The 25,655-nt window shown below is 37.1% G+C and overlaps 1 protein-coding gene across 2 annotated transcripts in view; it reads right to left on the reverse strand.

Annotated features, from left to right (window-relative positions):
• The window catches only part of LOC150089331 (CREB-regulated transcription coactivator 1-like), a 507,055-nt gene that overhangs the window by 11,553 nt on the left and 469,847 nt on the right, over positions 1-25,655 (reverse strand). For both annotated transcript variants that reach the window (XM_090368506.1, XM_090368505.1), the window contains exon 14: positions 24,289-24,366. In XM_090368506.1, the coding sequence (XP_090224632.1) occupies positions 24,289-24,366 (78 nt within the window). The remainder of the gene's footprint in view (positions 1-24,288; positions 24,367-25,655) is intronic.

Genomic DNA, 25,655 nt, shown 5'->3' on the forward strand with positions numbered 1-25,655 from the left:
TGTGAGCTGGCAGACATGCACCTAGTGTATGGATTAGCAGAGGGCCCACACGGTGTGTGCCCCCATGTGACACAACATTGCTTCACAATAAATGTGTGGGCAAGTATGGTCGGTGACTGCTTAGTGGGCCCATACCTGTTACCATCCCCTATGAACTGCGCTAAATATCGGATCTTTCTTGAACAAGTTCTACCAGGGTTACTTGACGTTGTTCCAGCAAATGTGAGATGTAACATTTGGTTTCAACATGACGAGGCGCCTGCCCATTATGGAAGGTGTGTTCGTGACCATTTGAACAGGCGTTTTGGGCATCGATGGATTGGCCGAAGTGGACCCGTTGCCTGGCCCCCACACTCACCTGATTTATCGAGGCTTGATTTTTTTTCTGTGGTGGCCCTCAAATCTATCATGTATGAATTGCCTGTGGAGACGGAAATGGATCTTGTGGCAAGACTCGTCTGCAATGCTGCTACTGTCAAAGAAACTCCAGGTGTGTTCAACCGTGTCCGCCAATCCATGCTGCATCGGTGTCACGCATGCATCGCGTCTCATGGTGGAAACTTCGAGCATCTGTTGTAACATCATGAAATGCATCTATCTCATACTCCATTGTTAATATTATGTCAATTACATGTTTACCACTAATTACTGTCTTGTGCCTCTGCTACTACTTTCCCCGTGACATTTCCGGTTATGGGTTCCTATGCGATTCACATTCCTTTAGATGTTACCTACGTCCCCTAAACGTTTGTACCAATATTTTTGAGACACCCTGTGTGTATATATATATATATATAATAATAATATAAATGCCAATACAAGCAACATAAAAAGCTGCAAGGAAAAGAATAGATTAAATACAGATTAAAGATTGAAGCCAGCATATGGCAAAAGGTGTTATTAACAAGACCATCTAAAGACCGAAAAACAGAAATGGGTGTAATTTGCAGCAGATAACTAATTCTTAAATTGGTATAAAATATGAGAGAGTATACTAAAGCCTAAAAACAGATTAAACAATAGAAAATTAAATAAACTGGATACGGCAAATGCACTGAAGCGTGCAAAGCAGCAGCAATGGATGCAAATGTAAATATATGCATATTATTATAAATATGACAGATAAAAATAAAGATGGCAGTTCAAAACATACAGAAAGCCAAAGGTCAAAAAAAAAGAAGTTAGCCAAAATATTAGAAAAATGTAGTAAGCTTAAAATAAATATTATTCCAGCTATCGTACTGACCTCGTATTTTCGTGTCACCATTTTCAGGTATAAATTCTTTAACCTTCCAGCTTTCTTTTATACCAGCTTTAATTTTATTTTAATTGTATTTTCATTATAAAAACTGCGTAGTGACTACCTTGTCCATACTTTGTAAGAGATATGTAGCTTTTCTGTTTCAATTACATTTATTTACATTTGTATTTATAAATTTTCTCTTGCACAGCTATGGGCGAGTATGGAAACATAGTCCTCTGATGCCAGGTGTAGTCCTCCGATGTAATACCTGATAATGTATCAATATTAACTTTTGTGCAAATCAGATTTTATTTTTATTAATTGCATATTTGCTTTTCTTCTGCGATTTGAAGTACAGGGTTGTTAAAATTAAAGTATCCCTATGTAGAGGGCTCTGGAGTGAATTCTAAGGCTAGTACCGAAGAGAAATTTGGACAACAGTTACAATAAAGAATGCATTCGGCATTTACTGGAAGAAAAAAAAAAATTAGTTACACAATTTGTCACTGTATGGTGCATAACTATCTTAGTTATGATTATGCAAATAACAAGTTATTGCCACAGTGCCACTACTCAGCTCTACTGTACTATATAAAAGCAAAGCAGTCTCTTCAAAATCATATAGTAGATGTTTGCCTGCACTACAGCAGCAATGCCAACAACATTGCAGGAAAAGGCACTATTAGTGAAGCTGAATAGCAACAATGCAGCTGTGGCTATCAGAGAATTCCGGCATCAGAAGTACACCTATGACTGTTTGTGCTGTCTGCAAAATGATTGTGAAATTTGAAGTGACAGGACATCTTGGTGTTCAATCAGAGAGAGGTCGACAACAAGCGGACTCCTCTCGTGTTGAAGATGTGGCTGTCATGGATTTATCAAGTCAATATCCATGTGGTAGCACAAGTGTGCCAGCTGTTTCTCGTGAAGTGGGCATGCTGTATTCCACTGTAAGGCTAGTAATGCATTGGTTGTTGTGGTACTATCCTTACAAGATGCACATGCTACAGCAGCTAAAGCACGGTGATGCAGATATTCGTTTCACATACGCACCTCAGTTTCTGGTGCAAATAACAGTGGATATCACTTGGCCATGGAACAGTCTTTGGAGTGATGAAGCCCACTTCTGCTTAAATGGATAAGTGAATACGCACAACTGTTGCATTTGGGCAACAGAAAACCCTTGAGTTATCCAAGAGGTCTCATTGCTTTCTCCAAAAGTGACAGTGTGGTGTGGATTTATGGGCACATTTCTTTTGAATAGGTAACACTGACTGGACCCTGCACCTGTTCCGTCACTGGACAGCGATATTATGAAATGTTGATAATACCAGAGCTGCAACAACGTGGGTGCCTAGAGGATACCATATTCATGCAAGATGGTGCACCACCCCACATCCACCCTTGTGTCCAAAGATTGCTAAGGCAATACTTTACAGACAAATGGGTCATCAGCCATTGTTTCCAGACATCTTGGCCACCTTGTTCACCGGACCTCGCCCCATGTGACTTCTGGTTGTGGGGTTTTATGAAGAACCAGGTATATCAGGAAGGATGTCAAACTCGGGCAGATCTGAAGGACAGCATTAGACGTCTTGTGCTGGCCTTTCAAGTTGACATGTTACATTCTGCTGTAGAAAATGCTGTTCTTCGAATGGAAACTGTTGTTGACCAAAATGGAAGCATACTGAACAAATGTAGCACTGTTCAAGTGATTTGTATTGCCACAGCGACATATAGTGACAAATTTTGTAACAAATTTTTTTTTCTCCAATAAATGGCGAGCGCTTTCTTTATTGTACCTGTTGTCCAAGTTTCTCTTCAGTACGAGCCTTATTATTATTATTAGCTATATGGTGAGGCTTATGCTGCAACAGCCAAAAAAAAAAAAAAAATTCCTAGTTACCCTGAGAGAGAGAGAGAGAGAGAGAGAGAGAACAGTAGAAGGGAATCACCAAGAAAGAAAAGAATGATGATATCCAACTTAGGGATACTTTAATTATGTATATCTTAGTGCACTTGCATCATTTATACACAGCCAATTATAGATTAGCAAATTTGCAATAGCGGCATCGTTTAAGTTACATCTCATATTGTGAATACTTTCATGACGAGTTGCCATGACACTGCACTACTTCAAATAAGTAACGCTTCACCCGAAGGAGAAGACTGTTGTTACTTATTCTCAGTGGATACCACCACCCAGACAGCACCGTTTCAGGGCTATTTGGCCCTTCTTCTTCTCCACAATATGGCATCTCTCATATTGTGGAGATATACTTCACAACTGTTTTGTCATCATTACATCACCTGGGTACCTACCCACCCACCAAAGAAGGGCCAAATAGCCCTGAAACGGTGCCGTCTGGGTGGTGGTGGTGGTGGGGTGGTATCCACTGAGAATAAGTAACAACAGTCTTCTCCTTCGGGTGAAGCGTTACTTATTCGAAGTAGTGCAATTTCATGGCAACTCGTTGTGAAGGTATTCACAATATGAGATGTAACTTAAACGATCCCGCTATTGCAAATTTGCTAATCTATAATTGGCTGTGTATAAATGATGCAAGTGCACTAAGATATGCATAGTCTAACTCTTTCGCAGCTTGAGGCATAAGCCCTTAATGCATTAGGATACTTTAATTTTAACAACCCTGTATATAGCTAAATTTTCCTGCCTTTATCTGACGTTGGCTGCCATTACTTTCTTTTGACATTCTGACAATTTTTATTTTAAAGGTTACTACATTTTGCTCTTATTTCGGCTATATATATATATATATATATTTTTTTTTTTTTTTTTTCCCCCTTTCTTCCTTTCTTTTTTTTTTTTTGGCCTCTGGCTTTCTGTGTGTTTTGAACTGCCATCTTCTTTATTTTTATCTATCATATTTATTATAATATGCATATATTTACATTTGCATCCATTGCTGCTGCTGCTGCTGCTTTGTGCACTTCGGTTTTGGTGCCTTTGCCATATTCAGTTTATTTAATTTCCCACTCTTTTATCTGTTTTTACTTTTTAGTATAATCTCTATATTTTATATATATATATATATATATATATATATATATATTCTTAAATAAAATCAGTATAAGAGTAAAAATAAATTGGATATTTCATATCAGTGTATATACAGTAGAGAAACGAAAATCTGAACGTCAATAATTGGAATGAGCCAGTATTTATTTATTTTTTATGCTAGTGTCACAAAATAATTGCAGTAAGCACCGATTATTGTGATCACGTTTTCTAACTGAATTTTGATTCTATTAAACAGCAATTCTAATGAGCAAAAATCAGAGAAAATCCACAGGCTATAAAAATGAAGATATAAAGCACAAATTTACACTTTTATTACCTATCAATTAACAAAATTAAATTACATGTGAAAATTGACAAACAAACTGAATGCTGCATAGTATAATTTCTTGCTTCCACAAAACAAGTGAAAAGAACTTTATCACTAGGCAAGAGAGTAATACATAAAATGGAAACTAAAATTAATATCTGTGCCTTTTGTCAGTTTCCATTTTATTGTTATACTGTGCATACCCTTTAAATTAGTAATATTCTTTTCACTTGGTTGATGCAAGCAAGAAATTACTATGCATCCAATTCCCAATCTCACAGAGTTCTTGAGTCAAAAACTGAATGCTGTCCAACTCAACTACTCTTGCTGATAAGAGATCTGGGGGGTGCCTATGTAGCTAGGTGGACAGAAGCAGCAGTGCACAGCATATGCTTCTTGATTAGACCGGGGTTCGAGCAAAGTGACCACCAAATACAGAGGATGCGGAAAGGTCAGAGAATGACCACTGCATATCCCCGGAGCAATATGGCCTTAGTTGCTAATGCTCCTAAAAACCAAATAAAAACAACAAGCGATCTGGAAACAACAAAATGAAGTTTGAAAATGGTGCAGCGAAAAATAAGTAATTATTTTCATTAAAGGCCTGTATATATGTGTGTGTGTGTGTGTGTGTTATTGCAGCTGAAAGTTCCATTTGTTTTGTTACCTATGAATAAAAATACATAAGTAAAACTTAGTGTTCTTATTTCTAAACTTTTTTTTTTTTTTTTTTTTTACTCTCCAGAACAGTATTTTTGATAAGTTTGAAAATCCAAACAAATCGGAAGTCCGAACTGCCCCCAAATCCCAATTAGTTCATATTATCGATGCTCTACTTTAAAAATTTTAAAACTGCTGATACATTGTAATTGTCAGTTAAAATCTGACTGAGTGTATGTGGCTCAATCAGATCATATAAAATGGTGTCTCATTACTCACACATAGGAGGGTCAGCAGCCTTCAGCAGAAAGGAGTGTGTCAGATGACTGCATCCTATGCAAAGCTGAGCAACACCAACTTCCTCTTTATGATCCCTACATAGACTAGACTGCCCAAGATGGATCATAGGCTTAATTTGATATAACTTGTTTGTAACCAGGCGATGCCACAAATCTTGCCACTGGAACTTAATACAGATTACTTGCCTGTAGTCTGTATAAGGGACTGACAGGTCAAGATTATTTGTCACAGCTGCAGATTTGGCTGCAATATCAGCCAAATCATTAACTCTAATCCTGATGTGGCTGGAGATGCAACAGAAGCAGATACCGACTCCACCTTCATAGAGAGTGTATATCATCTGCAGAATCTGGTACAGGTTTGGATGATTAGTGTGTGTCATCACTGATAAAGCCTGTAGTATTGATGACGTTGTAGAGCGGATATCATCTTTTAAGGGTACAAAAGGTGATATAGTTGTACACGTTGGCGCTAATGATATTAAGAGTAGGAGACCGGCAGAATTACTTAACAAGTACAGGTCACTGTTGAAAAAAAAGCTGTGAATTAGGGTTGAATTTGAAAGCGTCTGCAATTCTGCCCAGACACGATAGGAGGGAGTATATGATGAGAGCCTTGTTGATTAATTCGGCCCTGGAAAGATTGTGTAAGGCTCAAGGGGTAGAATTTTTTTCAGCCTGGTTTGTACTTGTTAATAGGAGAGACTGCTTCCACAGAGATGGGATACACTTAAATAGAAAGGGCGCAAGAATATTTGCTGATGCTATCGAGGCAGTGTTAGGTGGGTCGGAAAACTGATAGCTTGGGGGGATACAAGGACTAATAGATTAACACTAGCCACTGGCAGAGGTGAAAGTGATTCTTGCACTGCTTCTATTGGAATGAGCAGCAGCCTGGAAAACAAGATGCAGGATATTTCAGAGACTGCTGGGAGTCATTGCGGTGCAAGTAAACACATGGGTTGTGTTAGGGTAGCTAAGAATAGGAACAGGTGCATGTATACTTGCATGTACACCAATGCTAGGAGTTTGGTAAATAAATTTGATGAATTTGAGGCATTGCTCAAAACATCAAAGGCAGATATTGTTGGGATATCAGAGACATGATGTCACACAGATATAAGGAATGCAGAACTGGAATTTGGGGAGTACAATGTGTACAGAAAGGATAGAAAGGGAGGAGGGATTATGCTATTAGTTAAGAAACACATAAAACCCAAGGAAGTGAAGCCAGTCGACATCGCTGGACAGTACAGTGTCGAGTCAGTTTGGTGTGGCATAAGCATTGGGAGATCAAAATTGAGAGTAGGAGTGTGCTATAGGCCTAATGACTCTGATGCGTATAATAAGAAACTGTACAGGGAAATAGAGTGGGCCAGTAAATCAGAGAGTCTTATAATGGGGGATTTTAATTTCCCAGATATTGACTGGAATTTGTGGGGTGGTCACTCACACACTAGCAAGGCTTTTGTGGATTTATTGGATGATTGTTTTCTACATCAGCATGTTCGGGAGGCAACTAGAGGGAGTAATACTCTTGAATTAATTATCAGTAGTGATTCTTCATGCACTAAGAATCTGCAGATAAAGGAACCACTAGGTGGCAGTGATCACAGTGTGCTGAAGTAGGATTTACTCAAAGAGGTAATTACCATCAGGAATAAAGGGAAGGGTTATTGCTTCGTAAAGGTGACTATGATGGGCTGAGACAGTATTTATATTTTATTCAGTGGGACCAACTGATGATATTACCAACAGCAAATTCAAAATGGGAAGCACTCAAAGAACTTATCTTGGAAGGAACTAGGCTTTACATACCAACTAAGAAATATTGTTCAAAGTTTAGGCCTAAATGGATGTCAGATGAACTAATGAGACATATGGCAGAGAAGAAAAATTCATGGGATACATATAAATGGGTGACATGGAAGCCTATGATAGATATAAGCTGGTCTGTAACCAAGTCACAAAGGAGATTAGGCAGGCAAAGGCAGATTATGAGAAACCCTTGGCAAAGGATACAAAGAAAAACAGAAAAGAGTTCTTTACCTATGTAAACTCTAGAAGTAAAGGGATGAATCAGATTGGTCCACTGGATTTTGATGGTTCAACAGTTGAGGATCCTGCTCAGGTAGCTAACAAACTAAACGAGTATTTTGCATCTACATTCACACATGAGGAGTTATTCAGGAATGTGAATGCCAAGGTGAAGTAAACTCTGGCAGTGAGCTAGATGATTTTGTAATAACTGACAGGAAAGTGGAGGAGAAATAGTTGAGGATAAACATAAAAAAAGGCACACGGGGTGGATGGGATCTATCCAGTTATATTAAAGGAGGCAGCAAAGGAAGTTAGCAAACTCTTAGCCATAATTAGAGTTTCTTTGGACTCAGGGGAGGTACCCATAGACTGGAGATGTGCAAATGTGACCCCAATTCACAAAGGAGGATCAAAGGCTGACACAAGTAATTAATAACTTCTGTTCCAGGAAAATTAATGGAGGATTTGCATCAAGCACTGCAGGATCATCTAGACAAGACTTCAGTTATAGCTCAGACACAGCATGGTTTTGTTAAGGGAAAGTCTTGCCTGACCAATTTGATTGGATAGTATGATGCAGTCACAAAAGAACTGGATGCAGGGAATAACTTTGATATTATATATTTGGATCTTAGAAAGGCTTTTGATACTGTTGCACATGGAAGACTGCTGCACAAATTGAAGCAGTGTGACATTGGAGGCAAATTGCTGCTATGGATAAAGGGATGGTTGAGGGGGAGAAGACAGAGAGTGGTAATCAAGGGACACTGCTCATCGTGGACTAATATTATTAGTGGAGTCCCTCAGGGTTCAGTGTTGGGACCATTAGTGTTTTCTGTATTTATAAATGATATTGATGGTATATATAGCTTAATGTTGAAATTTCCAGATGATACAAAGGTTGGCAGGGTTGTTAAGGACACTACTGATGCTATGCTGCTGCAACAGGATCTGGAAAGGTTGAGCAGATGGGCTGAGAGGTGGCAAATAAAATTTAACATTGACAAATGTAAAGTACTACATATGGGAAACAGTAACCCCAGAGCAGTTGTTGTTATTTGGTGTTTTAGGAGCATCAGCAACTAAGGCCATATTGCTCCGGGATATGCGGTGGTCATTCCCTGACCTTTCCGCATCTTCCGTATTTGGTGGTGATGGGCTCGAACCCCGGTCTAATCAAGAAGCGTGTGCTACGCACTGCTGCTCCTTCCCACCTGGCTATGGAGGCGCCCCCCAGAGCAGCGTATCAACTCTGTGGTACTACACTGACAGTGGTAGAGAGTGAAAAGGATCTGGGGGTAGTTGTGCAGCCAGATATGAAGTTCTCTGAGCAGTGCAGATGGGCTGCAAGAGTAGCTCATGGTGTCCTGTCAATGATATACAGCAATTTTCCTAGCAGGGATAAGGAGGTGATTATTCCCTTGTATAAGGCAATGGTCAGACCACACCTTGAGTACTGTATACAGGTCTGGAGGCCTCATCTCAAGAAGGATGTAGAGCTGCTGGAACGAGTACAGAGAAGGGCAACAAGATTAGTGAATGGAAAAAAAGGGTTGCTCTTACAAAGAAAGGCTTAAGTTTTCAAATTAAAGTGTCTGGAGACTAGGCACTAGCGAGGTGATCTGACAGAGGTGTATAAAGCCTTGAATGGTTTGAGCATGCTCAATGCTGATGGGATTCTTCCTCTAGCTCAGAATAATCACCTGAGAGGGCAGAAATTCAAATTGAGGCAAGACAGATGTAGGATAGATGTGTGGAAATTTGCCTTTAGCCAGCATGTAGTTTGTTTGTGGAACAGACTTCCATCCCTTGTTGTGGAAGTTGATAGCCTAAATAAATTTAAGGCTCAGCTGGACAGGTATTTCAAACGAATGGAGGGGTGAAATGGGAGTGGTTTTTTTTGGCTGATGCTGCATAAGACTGCTTTCTTGCATCATATGCCTCTACTAATGATAATAGATGATTTTTTATGGTTGGAGTAAGTTGTTCGATAATGAAGTTTAATGGCAAAAAGTATGAGACTTAAGACAGATCCTTACAGTACTCCCTCCTCTTGGCAAAAGGACTGGGAAAGGGTGAATCACACTCAAACTTGGAAATGATGGCAGGATAAAAAGTTTTTAATAAAAATGGGACAATGACCTCTTAGAGTGTGGTTATAAAGGTATTTTAAAATACCAAATCTCCTAGTTGTGTTGTATGCTTTTTCCATGTCAAAGAAGATGGACACCAAGTGTACTCTTTTTAGGAAAGCACCTCGAATAAACATTTCCAGTCTAAGTGGTCCAAAGAGGACCTATTCCTTCGGAAGCCGCACTGAAAGTGAAAAAAAGTAATTTGATTCTAAGTACCATAAGAGATGAGCATTGACCATTCTCTCCAATATTTTGCACAGACAACTAGCCAGACCAATAGGACAATAGTTTTTCAGAGATTTAGGATCCTGTCCTGGCGTGGAAAAAGCAAGAACAGTTGTCTTGCACCAGGTGTCCGGAAACTGCTCTTCAAGGAAGACTCTGTTGTACAGGAAGAGCAGAAAGTCCACAGATTTTGGTAAAAGGTGTTTCATCACTTCATAATGGATGTCTTCTGGTCCATCAACAGTAGCTTTTGTAAGGGCAAGTCTGTCTTCAGCTCTTAGATGGTAAATGGCCCATTATATAGGTGGAAACCCTTTGATGTAAAATTAAGGACCTGTTTTTCAGTTTTGTGTTTAAGGACCAGAAACTCTGAAGAGTAAGATGATGTTGCTGAGATATTAGAAAAAGTTTCCCCCAAGAGCATTTCCTATGCAATAGAGTCTGCAATATTATATCCATTATATTCCAGGACCGATGAGGGGTATGCAGTGTAGTTTCTCTTCATTTTCCGGATTTTTTCCCAGACTAACTTAGCACTGGTCATCTGGGTAAAAGAGGATGTGAAACACATTCATGATTCCTTTTGACTCTGACAACAGATGTAGCATGCTTTGGCTAGAGCACGTTTAAAGGCTAAAAGGTTGTCCTAAAAGTAGGATATCTTTGGAATATCATTAAAGCTTTGCTTTGAGCCTTTTTTTTTTCTGCTGTGCATTCTACAATAGTTTGGGAAAGGAAATCAGGTGGACATTTTTGGAACTGCAGTTGCAGCCACATGGACGATACTTTCTGTGATGTATGTAACTGCATCACTGACAGGCTCCTGATTGACTGTGGTGATGTAAAAATTTTCCAGATGTTGAAAGCCATTCCAGTCAGCTTGATCAATCTTCAACTGCGGTAACATAACAGGAGGATCCAGTCTTCCTTTAATTAATTAGGGTGGTTATCACACGGAAGCGATCGCTTCCATACAGATTCTCCTTCAACTCCCAAGTAAATGAAGGGAGAAGAGAAAGGGAGCAGATAGAAAGATCAATTGCAGAAAATGTACAGGTAGGCATGTGGAAAAAGGTGTTTGTTCCGACGTTTAGGAGGGAGAGGTTGTTGTCCATGAGCATATGCTCTATGAATCGTCCCCTTCCATTGCTGTTAGTGCTACTCCATAAGGTGTTATGTCCATTATAATCCCCAAGAAGTAAGAAAGGGGAGACAACTGCATTACAAGATCATCAAGGTCTTTCTTCAACATTTCCTAATTCATATCGCAAATATACGTGGTCTCAATTCTAATCTCAACGATGTCCATTTCCACTTGCAAGCTGCCAAACCCCATGTACTTTTTCTGAGAGAATCTCAGTTATCGGTTGATTCAACTACTGCTCATCTCAGATGCCCAAATTATTTGCTGTATGATTCCTTTCACCTCAAAGGTGGTACTTGTGCATATGTCAGTTCCGATATTCCCTGTCAGAGACTTGGTAATTTGGAATCTCCTCTTTTCGATCTTCTCTGGCTTAAAATCTCTCTACCTCACTGTGTTTAATTCATCTGTTCTTTCTACCGTTCTCCCAAATCCATTTATCACTTGGAGCTCATTTATTTCCTCTCTTTGCAACTTGACTTTCTCCAGTGCAACTTTCCTAACAGTGAGGTAATATTCCTTGGTGATTTTAATGTTTACAACTCCAGCTAGCTCCCGTTTTCTAGTCACACAAACCCAGCTGGTCGAGATGCTGAGGCTTTGCAATTACTAATGACCTTGCACAGATTGTTCATTTACCTACAAGAATACCGGATAATCCTAACCATACAGCCAACACACTTGATCTTTTTTCTCACAAACAACACTTCTTTGTTCACAGTCGGATCGAGTGATCCTTTAGGAACCTCAGATCACAACTTGGTGACTGTCTCTTCTCCAATGGAGCCTTTATCTTATCTCTATTCCCAACCTTGTATTGTTTGGCTTTACAAGAATGCAAAATGGAATGACCTGCAAGATTTATTTTCTTCTTTTCCTTGGTCGGATTACTGTTTCAAAACTTCTGATGTTAATGTTTGCTCAGATCGTGTCAGTGAAATTATTCTTGCAGGAATGTAATCCTTTATCCCACACTCCACTTTAAAATTTCGTCCTTTATCTAAACCTTGGTTTTCTAATAAATGTGCTAAGCCTGTTCACAAGAGAAGAACGTTGCATATTGTAATTGGCTTGTTTCTAATTCTTCAGTTTCGTTTTCTGCCTACACCAAAGCTCACAACAATTGTAAAGAAGGTATTAATCAGTCTAAACTAGAATTTGAACAGGCTAAGAGTAGAAAACTTGCTTCTTGCCCTAATGGTAGCCTAGCATTCTGGTCTCTTGCCAAAGCTATTGGCCGCAACTTTTTCCTATCTCTGCTCCCACCTCTGTCCAAACCAGATAGTTCTGTTGTCATTTCAGCCAAAGATAAAGCTGACCTGCTACATCCCATTTTTCTTCCAAATCATGTATTAATGATCTTGGTAAAACACCTCCCACCATTCCCAACACGCTCCATTCAATGCCTCCTGTGGTTTTCCGTCAAAAGGATGTCAGAAGGATTTTGACGAATCTTGATGTTAAGAAAGCTCCAGGTCCCAATGGTATTTCTCCACTTGTTCTCAAAACCAGTGCTCCTGAACTTACTCATATTCTTTGCTGCCTTTTTTCACTTTCTTATTCCAAAGGTGTTTTTCCTTCTGGTTGGAAATTTGCTCATATCCAGCCAGTTCCTAAAAAGGGTGACAAATCCCTCCCATCCAATTACTTCTACTCTTTCTAAAGTAATGGAGAAATCAATTAACTGCCAACTCTTAAACTACCTAGAAATGTTCTGTCTGATCAACGATCACCAGTATGGATTCAGTCAGTGTCGATCCACTGGTGATGTTCTGGCTTATGTTACCCATTTATGGACTAATTCAATGGAAAGGTTCGGTGAAACACAAGTAGTTGCTCTTGACATCTCAATGGCTTCCGATCGTGTTTGGCATAAAGGTCTTCTAAACAAGCTTCCATTTATGGTTTGCCAACTGTTTTTAGTAATTGGTTATCCAGTTTTCTCTCTGATCGCTCACTGAGAGTGATGGTAGATGGCTCTGTTTTCTAACTTCTCCACTAATGCCGGTGTCCCCCAAGGTTCAGTTCTTTCCCCCACTCTTTTCCTCTTGTATATTAATGACCTTCTTCCATTGATTTAAAATCCTATCCATAGTTTTGCCGATGATAGCACATTGCATTCCACTTTCCATTTTGAGAAACCTTGCCCTGTTCAATCAGCTTCATCTTCTCGAAAATCTGCTACCAATTCCTTAAATGCCGATCTTCAGGTAATTCTCCAGTGGGGCAAAGACAACTTAGTTGATTTCAATCCTTCTAAAACTCAGTCTTGTCTTATATCTCACAAAAAGGATTCTTCTGCTCCCATGCTTATCTTTGGTGACACTCCAATTTCTAGGCAAAATGATATCTCTTTTGGGGATTACCCTGACTTCTAATCTCTCTTAGCACAAGCACATTATACAAATATTGCTTCCTCTGCATCTAGAAAACTTGGTTTTCTCTTTTCGCTCTCAACGTTACTTTTCTTCCAAACAGCTGTTCACTCTGTACAAATAGCAAGTCTGCCCTACCATGGAATATTGTTCCCACATCTGGGGTGGTGTTACCAAAGCCTCTTTCAGGCTTCTTGATTCCATTCAGAAGAGAGCAGTTTCATAATGATTCCTCTCTAACAGTCTCTCCACTCGCCGTCTCATAGACGTATTGTTTCTGCTGCATGCCTCTTCTACAGATATATTCATGGGCACTGTTCTTCTGAATTGGCTTCTATAATTCCTGCTCTCTTTCAAATCAGTCTGAACATGTGCCGCTACCCACCAACATCCATTTACTGTCCAACTTCAAAAAAGTTAGTTCACAGAACCAACTTTTCATCTTCCTCGTTTATTCATTCAACTGCCGTTTTCTGGAATAACCTTCCTTCATACATATTTCCTGAAAATTACAGTCTACAGAAGTTCAGGTCCAATGTCAACAAATATCTTCTTTCGTCTTCTCAACCTCCAACCCAAGCATGGTACTAAGTACTATAGGTTCTAATACCTCTCGTGTTTGGGGTTTATATATATATATATATAAATTAAAAAAAAATGTTCAGGGAGATGCCAGTCGCAAGCAATATAATCGACTTGCACGGGTTAGCAAAAACCCGTGCAAGTCGAATCGCTACAGCCTCTATGCCGTTTGTAAGTTACTTAGGCTTAAAGGGGGTCTGACAACATCAAGGCACTCCTGCAAAAGCAAGATGATTTTTGCTTTTGCAGGAGTGCCTTGATGTTGTCTGCATTTTGCCAGAATCCACAACAATTCCACTGTAGGAATTTAGCCATTACGTGGGCTTGGTGGATCCATTGGTCGGCTTTGAAGTGCTGAGGGCTTACTGTTATCAGTCTTGGATTTATCTCTTTTAGGAAAGTATGGATACTGTCCTGTGTCCATTTCCTCCTTTGCAAAGAGTTCCAAGACTGAGTCATCAGGTTACCTCCTTCATTTCTACATCCATTTTTCTTGTTTTGCCACTGGCAGTTGAGTTTTCTGTATGGTTACTTTGTGTTTGATTTTGATAACACTGGAGCAGAAGGAGAAACTGATATTGCATTGGCAGCTGACTGAGATTTCTGTGCTGGTTTTCCTGAGCCCAGTAAATAGTGAGCAATTGGTGTAAATGACTCATTCAGTGGCATAGTCATTTCTATTTGTGTTCCAATCGAACACTTCTTGGCAACCTTTTCAGCATATGTTGCCTTATTGCTATTTGCTTGTTTAACTGCTTTTCTGGCTTCCTGGTATTGAGATGTTCAACTCTACTTTAGTTGTTGTATTTCCTTTTCTTCCTTCCAACTCTGGCATGCTCTAGAGTAGGTAAGGTGCTCACCTTGCCAGTTAATGCATGTGGGTTTTAGAACTTTACACTATGTCATTTTGTGGTCCTTTGAACTACAGCTAGTGCATGCAAGAGCATCATGGCAGGCCATTTGGGAATGTGCATATTTCTGGCACTTGAAACACCTTAACGGGTTTGGAACATATGAATGTATTGTGCAGTTCAGATAACCAGCTTTAACTTCATTCGGAAATGTTGGTGTATTAAAAATAAGGATGATGTTTCTAGTGGGGACTAGATTCCCATCTCTATGCACAAACATTTGCTTTGCAGCTGTCACTCCTTGCGATTTCAGTTCTGAACAGATATCCTCTTCAAACATTTCAAGAAGGTCCCATTGAGAGATCACACCTTGGGATGAGTTCAGTGTCTTATGGGGTTTTATTGTTATTGGTAACCCCCCCCCCCAATAAAGGTGGCACAGAGGAGCTGTTCAGAGTGTTTCTCGCACATCGTTTCGACAAGGATATTTCCAGAACACAGTCTGTTACAGATTTAGCCCTTCCAAACTCTTCTGAATAAAGTAGGGTGATGTTTTCCCTACAGGCTTCTCTCCAGTGGAATGAATTATCAGGTACAGGCATTCCCCAAACACTAGACTTACATAAATTCAACTAAATAAATGAGCTTACAAAAGCTCAATTCTTCCTGTTTTTTTTTTTAATATTAGAGCAATAAACAAGGAGTTACCTTTTATTCAGTCAGTAGGATTTCTTCTTAACCAACTCTCCTTATGCGAATAAATTATAAAATGATACGTTAAAATAATATTAAAATAATTTAAAACTCATAATGTGTTCCTCACTATCAACTGACAGGTAGTCTAACACCCCAGGATCGCAGTGGTGAACCCCAACCAGACAGTTTAATAGGTTCAAGCATTGTGCTGGTTTTCACAATGTAAAAGTAAAATTTTTGTAATTGCACACCAATAACACCATTGTAATTTTGTACATTTTTGTAAGTTTTCCTGAGCATAAGATAAAAAAATTGAATAAATAATTCTATTACATGTTTGTCGAACATTTCTGTTTTGCTTCAATCAAATTCAACGCGCATAACTGAGAGTGCTGCATAAGCATTTAGGGAAATTCTGACATACGTAGAGTTCTGTGGAATACAACCCTTACATAAGTCGAGGAGTGGCTGTATATAGGTTTTGGACCTGATGTTGTTTCTGTTCTGGGGCTCTTTTCTGAAATGGTGGTTTCTGCACTCATATCGATGAATTTCATAGGGGCTGTGCTGGAGCCACAGAAGAAAAATTCAGATTATCAGAAATCATATTTATTTTTATTATGGTTCAATGTCCAGGCTCCCCAACCAGCACAGAGCCCAAAGGGATGCCTACTACTTGGAAGCAATAAATGTGCTCAGGAGTGGTAACGCCAATTCTACCCAGATACTATATCCGCACCACTGCCAGCCTGAATCCTGACCCTGGGATCATGAGGTTAAGGGCACTGTTGACCCTTGCAAGTGAACCCACTAGCTGATTGATCCTAGCCAGGCCATCCAGGACTACCTGTCTTGTTGAAGCAGGGGCCAAAGTGGTGCATTGAAGCTGGGCCCCTCAACCACCAGGATCCCCCTTTCCAAATTTTCATGGGTTGCAGGGCATGGCAAACACACCAGATTCCATTGATGTTAGCCTGGAACCTAGGCTGTGGGCATTGGATCCCAGTAATGCTAATCTGCAGGACCAGTAGCATCACTGGGAGGCCTCCTCACAAAGTACAGGTGCCCACTTAAAGGGGTGAAATTAATAAGGGTAACAATAGGGTACTCTTACAAAGAAAGACTTCAGTTCTAAAATCACAGCATCCGGAAACTACTAAGGCACCTGTGAGGAGATCTGATTGTGGCATTTAAGGCTCTAAATGGATTGAGTAAGCTAAATGTTGATAGCATTCTTACTCTAGCTTAGACAATATACAATAATATGTTGTCTAAGCTAGAATAAGCTTAGACAACATATTGGGGATTGAAATTGGAGACATGATGGTCAGGATAGATGTGCATTAACTTGTTTCAGCCAGAGGGTAGCTGACCGTTGATACAAACTTCCATCTGGTATTGTGGAAGTGTGTGTAGTCTGAATAAATTATTAGAGGGTGTTTGATGTGGGAAGTGTTTTTTTAATTTTTATTTTATTTTAGGCTGATACTAATAAGCTTGCCTCCTTGCATCATTTGGAAATATTAAATAGATATTTGATTCTGCAAACTGCTCAGAATAAAACTAGCAGAAATATGCTCTTCTAATAAGATGCTGCACCTTCTCACTTCCATAAGGATGTTTGGAGCTGTTTGTTAGGATCTCGACTTTCCAGGTCAATTGGTAGGAGCACAGGTCCAGTTCTGTGGTCAACTTGCTTTCTAGATTTTACACCACTGGATTACTTTTTTTGTGGGATCATATGTACAAGTCTCCTCCCCAAAACAATTGCCACTTTGCCAACTGGTGTCAACAATATGAAGAGAAGGATCACTAAAGTGGCCAATACACAGTTGCAATCTCTCTGACAAGTGGTTGATTACCAGTGTGATGAGCGCCATCACTGCTTTAAGTCATGTTGAAATGTTGTAATTGTGACTTCCACACTGCAACGAATGCAATGTTTCTTCTAGGTAAACAAAAAAAAAAAAAAAAAAGCCATGAGGCACTAAACATGTGTGCCTTATAATATTTTTAACTTTCATTTTTCAGCTTTATTTTCTGTCCAAGTTGATTTAACAGATGCATTATAACCTAGTTCCTGTTGGTTTAAGAGCCTTGGGTTTTCAAATTTGAACACTACTCGTACAGTTAATTAGAAATGAGCTTTAACTTATAATCAGCAATTCCTAGCTAAAAATTTTAGTACACTTTTTTCCAGAAGTTTAATTTTTTTTTTTTTTTTTTTTTTGGTAGTTGTTGGCACATAGGCTTCTGTGGCCATAATGCACCTCCCAAGGTTTTTGCAGTACTTTGATCCAAGCCCAGGGCGGGAATCGAACCCGCGACCTTTGGGTTGCCAGGCAGGCACTTTACCCACCCGGCTAGCCCGGTCGGCCAGAAGTTTAATAACCAGAACACATCCATCTTAATTTTACTAAGTAAACTTATCAACCAGAAAAGCATTCTGGCACAATTCAAATACTGCTGATGTACAAGTATTCAAATTATGATATAGCCACCAATGGCTATATCTTATTTTGAATACTACTTGAAAATCACAATTTTAATTCAAAATTGAGGTATTTGATATAATTAAATAAGTAATAAAATAATTAAAACCTGTGTGTGTGTTATATACCATTCTTCTAAGATGTGTGTGAATAATTTATTTTTTCATAAAAGGCTCTTAAAACTCCAAGTAGACATTCGATTTACAATTAGCTACAAGAACTGCTGCGTATTATGGTAAGAATAACAAGCAAAGTTTACCACAAGCGCGGAAACCAATGACAAAGTGAAGAGTTTCATCCAGAATCCACAAAAAAAAAAAAAAGAATCAATGTATTGAAGCAATAGTTGTTACTGTCAAGAACTGTTAACCACCAATCAAGCACACTTATATTGCACTGCAAAAAAGTATCCTAACACCCTTGCTTTTTGGAAAAAAATTAACCATACCTGCTACTCACATTCCAGGAATAGGTATAAAAAGTGACGGCATTCATATTAGATGAAAGCAGATCAGTGAAATATAGATGGGATGAGGCAATAAGTCTGGTGACTTCCTGGGGGGGGGATCAAAGGATGCCATATTAGCCATCAATCTGTTTGTAACGTTGCAGCAAACTGCAATACCCAGATCATCAAATGAAAATGTCAAGGAACTATTACAGCCAAAAAAAATTTGAGTAGACTACAGAAATTGATAGAAAGCAACTAGACAGCCCTTACAATAGTGTGTAGATCCCATCCAACAGGTCACAGTAACTGGGTTGAGAACAAGCACAACATGCAACGAGCTGCAGCACATAAACCAACCATCGCAGCACACAATATATGACATAGGCTTACTTGGTGCGCAGCCCATCATAATTTGTACCTGGAATATTGGACAACTGTACAGGCAGTTCTCGCTTTACGAGTTCCCCCCCCAAGTATCAAGTATCAACAAAATCTAAAATATGAATATTAATTGCAAAAAATGAATGTTAAATATTCATAAATACCGCATCCAAATCACGTGCATAGCTATACAATACAGTGTATCCCGCTTTACGATATTAATCAGTTCCAAAGACACCATCGTATAGTGAAAATATCATAATGTAAATCCAATAACACATTGTTTTTTGGTAATTCGTTTCAAGATCTCGGAAGTTGAAATTTTCACTGTATAACTAATCTATTTATCTTTCTAAAATTTAATAGCTAAGATCATGAGTGTGGTTTGCAAATTGTATTAGATACCAATTCAAATCATTAAAATGCACTACACTTTCATCGTTTATCATATGTTCCATTATAAGAATCAATTCTGAATGCCTTTGTGATATTTTTCTAAAGCACATTTCTGGAGGTCACTACCATAAAACAATAAAAACAATTTGCACTTTCCAGTTTATTGGGCTTTTCTATTAGTTCGTCTAATTATAATCGGGTAGTAAACTCGATCTTATTGCATTTGCAATAATACCAATAGCTGGAATACTGTGGGTTTTTACGTTATTATGGTGAAACGTGTTTCCCTTTACTGAAATCTTCAAGCGTATAAAAAACAAATAAATTTTCAGAATCTTCTCTTTGTTCCTTTTTTTTAAAACTTGTTACTCCACGCGAATCGTTCAGTTGCAATTTGTCTGCTGTTAAAAATTGCTTATGCATATGCAATCTTGAAATTTATAATTAAAAGAGAAGATTATCTTGGAAACAAATGCCTCTTGAAGCATTTCTGAAGAAGACGACTCCTTATGCAACAAACCAACAAGTACCGACCCAATAATGAGTGATCAACAAGTGTGCATTTAGTTGATGATGATGATGAAGAATAAACATTCTTTAACATTTGTAAGTCTTAAATAATTTCTCTATTATTATAATTTGCTTGATTTTACAGGCTACATTTTCATTTCTTTCGATAAATCAATCATTGTTTAAACAAACTAATTAGCTAACTAATTTTGTTGTTGATAACATAACCCTTATTTTGAACATTATATCTATGGGAAATAAATTCCTGCTTTACAAGCACACACTAGGAACGAATTAACTCGTAAAGTCGAGAACTACCTGTATTATGAAGTGATGAACTATGATATACTGTTTTCCAATTTGATGGCTGAATCTGAGTCTGGCAGATTGCCTGGAAAATATTATTTACCAACACGTGCTCTCTGAAATGTGAAGAATGGTGAAGCTTCCATCAAGAATTATTTCTTATAGTTTGGGCTTAGGCCCTTGATTGTAATTCCTGTAACAATGAGTGCGATGCAGACATTCTATTACAAACTGATATGACAGCACTTACTGGACAAATTTAATTTACTTTGAATGTTATTATGATATGACCTTGAAAAAGTGTGAGAGTATGTAAATATACATAAACATAAGTATAACATACATATGTACATCATAAATAGGTAGCTTTTATAATATTAACAATTTAATTCTTGTCCCAAAAAAGAAATAATTACCCAAGGCTAAACATGGATAACTATAATGCCTGTCATTCTTGACAAATTTATTTACCATATTCTAACACTAGTATACTAACAAGTAAATGTGTACCTATTTGTGTTTTCAGTAAATCTTTACTCAGCCTATGTAACTGCTATTCCCTGTGGACCCATATCAAACTGTGTAATGCCCCAACCTCAATTATTTTTTTATTTTATTTAAATTATTTTTTTTTTTTGGCTAATGCAGTATATGGTTACTTACTTGCATCATTTGCCACAAATAATAATAAACAGTGTTTGATGGATAGTAATATTTTTCTAAATGAGCTAGTGTTTTTTCCCAAGATAACTGTCAAGGTATTTGACAATTATCTTGGGAAAAAATGTTACTATCCATCAAACACTGTTTATTATTATTTGTGGCAAATGATGCAAGTAAGTTACCATATACTGCATTAGGTATATGATATATAAAATTCATCACCAATGATGGATCAAAGCCTAAATAAAGTCAATTATTTAGTGAGTTTTATTTTTTATGGATTTTTTTATATAATCGTTTTATGGATTCAACTTTCAGTATTTTGTTGCTGTATGTGCCAGATATAATAATTTTATAATTTATCATATAGGATCTGAAAACTCCATAATTTTACCAGAGAAATCACAGCTAATTTAGGTTTTCATAGTGTGAGTGCTCCATAAATGTCCATTTTTTCCCCCTTTTTTGAACCGTTCCTACCCTTATGATCAATTACAAAGTTATTCTTATAATATATGTATTTCAATGCATACACCACACTGAAATTGGTAAGAATATCTACAAAGCACAAATGAAATCACACAATTCTTGCCATACTCAGATTTTTCTGTGTGTTTGTTTCCAAAATAAGAAAGCTGGTCATACCACGTATATGCAAAACTGACTTGCGAGCATCTGTAACCAATGGTTTGTATTCTGCTATTTCACAACCAAAGTTAAAACACTTCTTATTTTGAGGGGAGGGGATGCATTGAACAATCTGGAATGCCTCTGCAAGTACTATGTACTTTCATATGTATCTTTGAAAAAATGTTCTTATATCAGCACGGCTTAGTGTAAAATAAGCACATTCACAATTCCAACATATTTATTATTTGGCAGCTCTAAAGGATGTGAATTTGCTCACATTTTAGAAAGAATAGTATTATGAGTTTTTAGGGAATGGTGTGAGTTGAAATCAACCAGAAATTAGTGGCAAAATTGTGATCAAAAGTCTGTGCCAAGTGATCATGGTTGGAAATGGATACAGCATCTAGTAAAAGAAAAACAATTTCAAAAACAAGACAAGAATTGCTGCAAACAGTTACTTCATCAACCAATTCCTCAGAAAACAGTGTGAAGAAATGGCATAACACAGATAATTGTAGGGGTCCCCAAAAAAGACCAACAGCTGTACATAAAAAAAGCAGAGCAATGGGTTAATATGCATAAAAACTGGAATCCAAAATTTTGCCTACACTTTAATGATGCCAAACACAGAGTTCACAGAGGCATTTCATCCAGACTGCATATAAAGTGTTATATAAGCTGGTGGTGCATCACTACTGCTTTAGAGAACTATTATGAAATAGGTCCCCTATTTGAAATACCAACCAGAATGAATACACTCTGGATCTACTCTACAACTATTCTGGATGGTTAAGTGCCAAACATTTGAGGAGTACTCGTTATTTCAATACTCCTTTATTCTAGGAATGCAACTGTCCAGTTCACAGGGCCTATTTTAAATTAGCAAGAGAAACAAGAGGGAATGGCAGGACTTTAAATTGGGAATCCAAGTCACCAGATTTAAATCCATCTAATGTATGGGACTATCTTGAACAGGAAATGAAAACATAATAACAGAATCCATGAAACTTAAATGAATTATAGGCTCAACTGTTTTCAGAATAGCCTAATAATAATATAAACTATTTAAGAGGATCTAGCTGAATTCCTACCAATGAGAATTCATGAAGTGATTCATGCTAAAGGAGGGTTACACATTATTAATTTAATAATTACACAGGTGAGTAATTTTTTTGTCCAGTGTCTATATATACATTATCCTTTTGCACAATCTATTAATTACTAGTACTAACAATACTAAAAGTGTGACTTACACTGATGGTTAATATTTCTTCTAAAAAAAAAACAAAACTTTGACTGAATAACAGGAATATCAAGCTAATCACAGCAAAAATTTATTACTGGAAGAAACAAGAAGAGCAGTTGCTGGTATGGGGAAAAAACTGTCATCTCCTGAGTCCATGGAAATCTTTTTGAATAAACTGCCTTAAAATTGTCATACTTCATTATTGAACCAAATTTTCAGAAATTTAGAGATGGATAGGTACTAGAATATCTAACAAATGTGAGGAATAATGAATACTCTACTTCTCTGAAACATTGCTGGTAAAGGTTAGAGAAGACTGTTTTGGAACAAAATATCTATAATAAGGAATTAAAATTAAATATCTGTGGATAATTTTATTTATGCAGAGAAATACCTTTATTATTAATTGGAATGCCTACTACAAATTATATTTGAAAATGTCTGAAACCTTTTACCAGTAATTAAATGTCTTCTTTTTTTCCCCCCACATCAATTATGGTCATGTAAATTTTTCATGAAAATATACAGTGCAGCAATAAAGTGATGAAACTGAAATACAAGAAAAATAATGATGCACAGGGCAATATGTTTATTAACCACTTCCCTAAAAATAATCCTCAACGAACTGTACTCACTTATTACACCATTCATATAAATCTGAAAAGATATTGAGTTCTTCCAAGTCTTTTTAAAGCCTATGTGAATTTTGATCTTGGTAGGATGGGTGACAACCATTCTGTACTCTATCTTTTGGTCTCGGGATCATACTGGAAACATGATTTGTGCCAAGCAAGGATAGTTCATAAAACACGGTTTTCAGCTGTTTGCACAAAATCTTTGCTGGTATCTAATTGTTTGAGTTCTTCCCTACTTACATAAAGTGTGGGGCACAAACTGGGTACTAATTTTTCCTTTTATTCAAGGCTGTCATAATTATTGACCTTATCAATCCCCTATTCCCATTTCACTCAGTGGGCTGTTAACTGCTGACTCACACTCAGGAACAAATGTCTTTATTTCTTCTGAATAAATTGCACACTTTTTAGAGAAATTCTGGGGTGGAGGTTAGCTATCAGTAGTGTTCAGTTTTCCTCAACTTTACACAAATTTGATGTTGACACATTGTTTCACTGTAGGTTTTTTTGAAAATGAAGTAATAAGCAATGTACAAAGCAGGTCCACACAACAATAATGCAATCCCAACTAGTCACATCTAGCAGGATTGCCAATATTACACTTCAGTGTCTCCTCTCTCTAGCAGCATGTTACAAAATTATACTCATATTGGATATTTTTATTTTATTCCTGTCTCATTACTTTCTTGCTGAAATGTGTATATGTTGTCATGCTACACAGATCTGATTCTACAGTGAAAATAAATCTACATTTTTTTCATATGTTTTAAGATAAAAAAAAAACAAACAATAAAAGAAAAATTCTGTCAACAAATATGGTAATTCTGTTATATCTATTATAATTCTTGATCAAGAATTAACTTGTGAAAGAAGCCTTAATAAAACATAAAAAATTTCTTTTCTTTTATATGTATATATTCTGAACTTATGGTTCTTTTCTCTTTAGCTTATTTAATATGTTCAACAAATATCCTTTACCTATAGCTGACTGTGGGCAAATGAATGATGGATTATTCCTTGTCTGTCTGTACATCTCACTTTCCCACCAACTTGTTCCTGTAGTATAATTTTTAATCTCAGTTTATACGGACACAAATTAACAGCATATACATAATGCTGGAAAAACATGAATTACATATGTGGAATACGATTCTTGATTTCTGATCTGATATTTTATAAGAAACTATTCTAGCCTTGTTACTTATATGCACATAATGGATAAATTTTTGAAATTTTAATTTTCTCTGATATCCATCGTATAAATTTGTATTATGATAAATTTTAAATGAAAAACAGACCTATGATTATTACCCTACTCTACCAATTCCAAACAAAAAGAAATTAAGGAACTTAACAGTATTAAGTAAATGATTTCTTTTAACAAAAAGATCGACAGTTACATTTCTTTTAACAAAAACATTTATATCACAATTTACATTAAAAACTTTTTCATGATAATTTAATCCAGTCAAATATCCAAAATTAAAGGAGAAACATGAAAACAGAAATAAGTATATACTTTTATATTATATAATCAAAGATGTTATAGTTAATTACTTTCAATCAATAAAAGAACTAAAGTAAAGTAAATAAAAAACAATTAATAGACAAAAGTTTAGCAGAGCTTAGAAAGAATATTTTTTCTATTTTTTTTTTATTAAAAATCTTAAGGTAATCATCCTATAGAAACCTTCTATGACAATTCTAACTTCATTACATCCATATCTCAAAACATTGTTGATGGGGAAAGTTAATGTACACTGTCATGTTTTGGAACAAACATGGGGAAAAAAAAAAAAAAAAGGTCTTATTGACGCTGCAAAATATGGCAGCTTTTGTGTGAATTTAGAGGAATGTAAACATACATATCTCCAAGGTTCCAATTTATATATATATATATATGTATATATTTTAGTGAACAGTTGTTGTTGGTTTAGGAATTTATTAGGCACATTGGCAATTATGGCCATAGTGCGCCACACATATATTAATTAATATATGTGTGGTAAGTATTGATTTTATTTCCTGTCAGATAGAGATAATTTCAAAAAATAGTACCAGCAAATTAGTTTTTTACTAGTTAAAGGAAGTGGTATACAATAACCATTTTTAGAAAGGTAAAAATGTTTGAGACATTTCCTTTATTGTCTAAAAGTGAAATAAGTGTAAGAGCGTCTTCTGTTGTGGCCGGAGTGAAAAGATTCTGGTGTTCTATTGTATATTTTAGACATTCAACAAGGATATGGTTTACTGAAAGGACTGCGTTGCAGTGATGACACTCGGGGGGGGGGACTCCCCTCTTAATAGATAACACGAGTGATATTTGTGTGACCTATTTGTAGGCG

Source organism: Mastigoproctus giganteus, chromosome 2 (genome assembly GCF_048544385.1).
Source record: "Mastigoproctus giganteus isolate SK-2022 chromosome 2, ASM4854438v1, whole genome shotgun sequence".
Classification (NCBI taxonomy): domain Eukaryota; kingdom Metazoa; phylum Arthropoda; class Arachnida; order Uropygi; family Thelyphonidae; genus Mastigoproctus; species Mastigoproctus giganteus.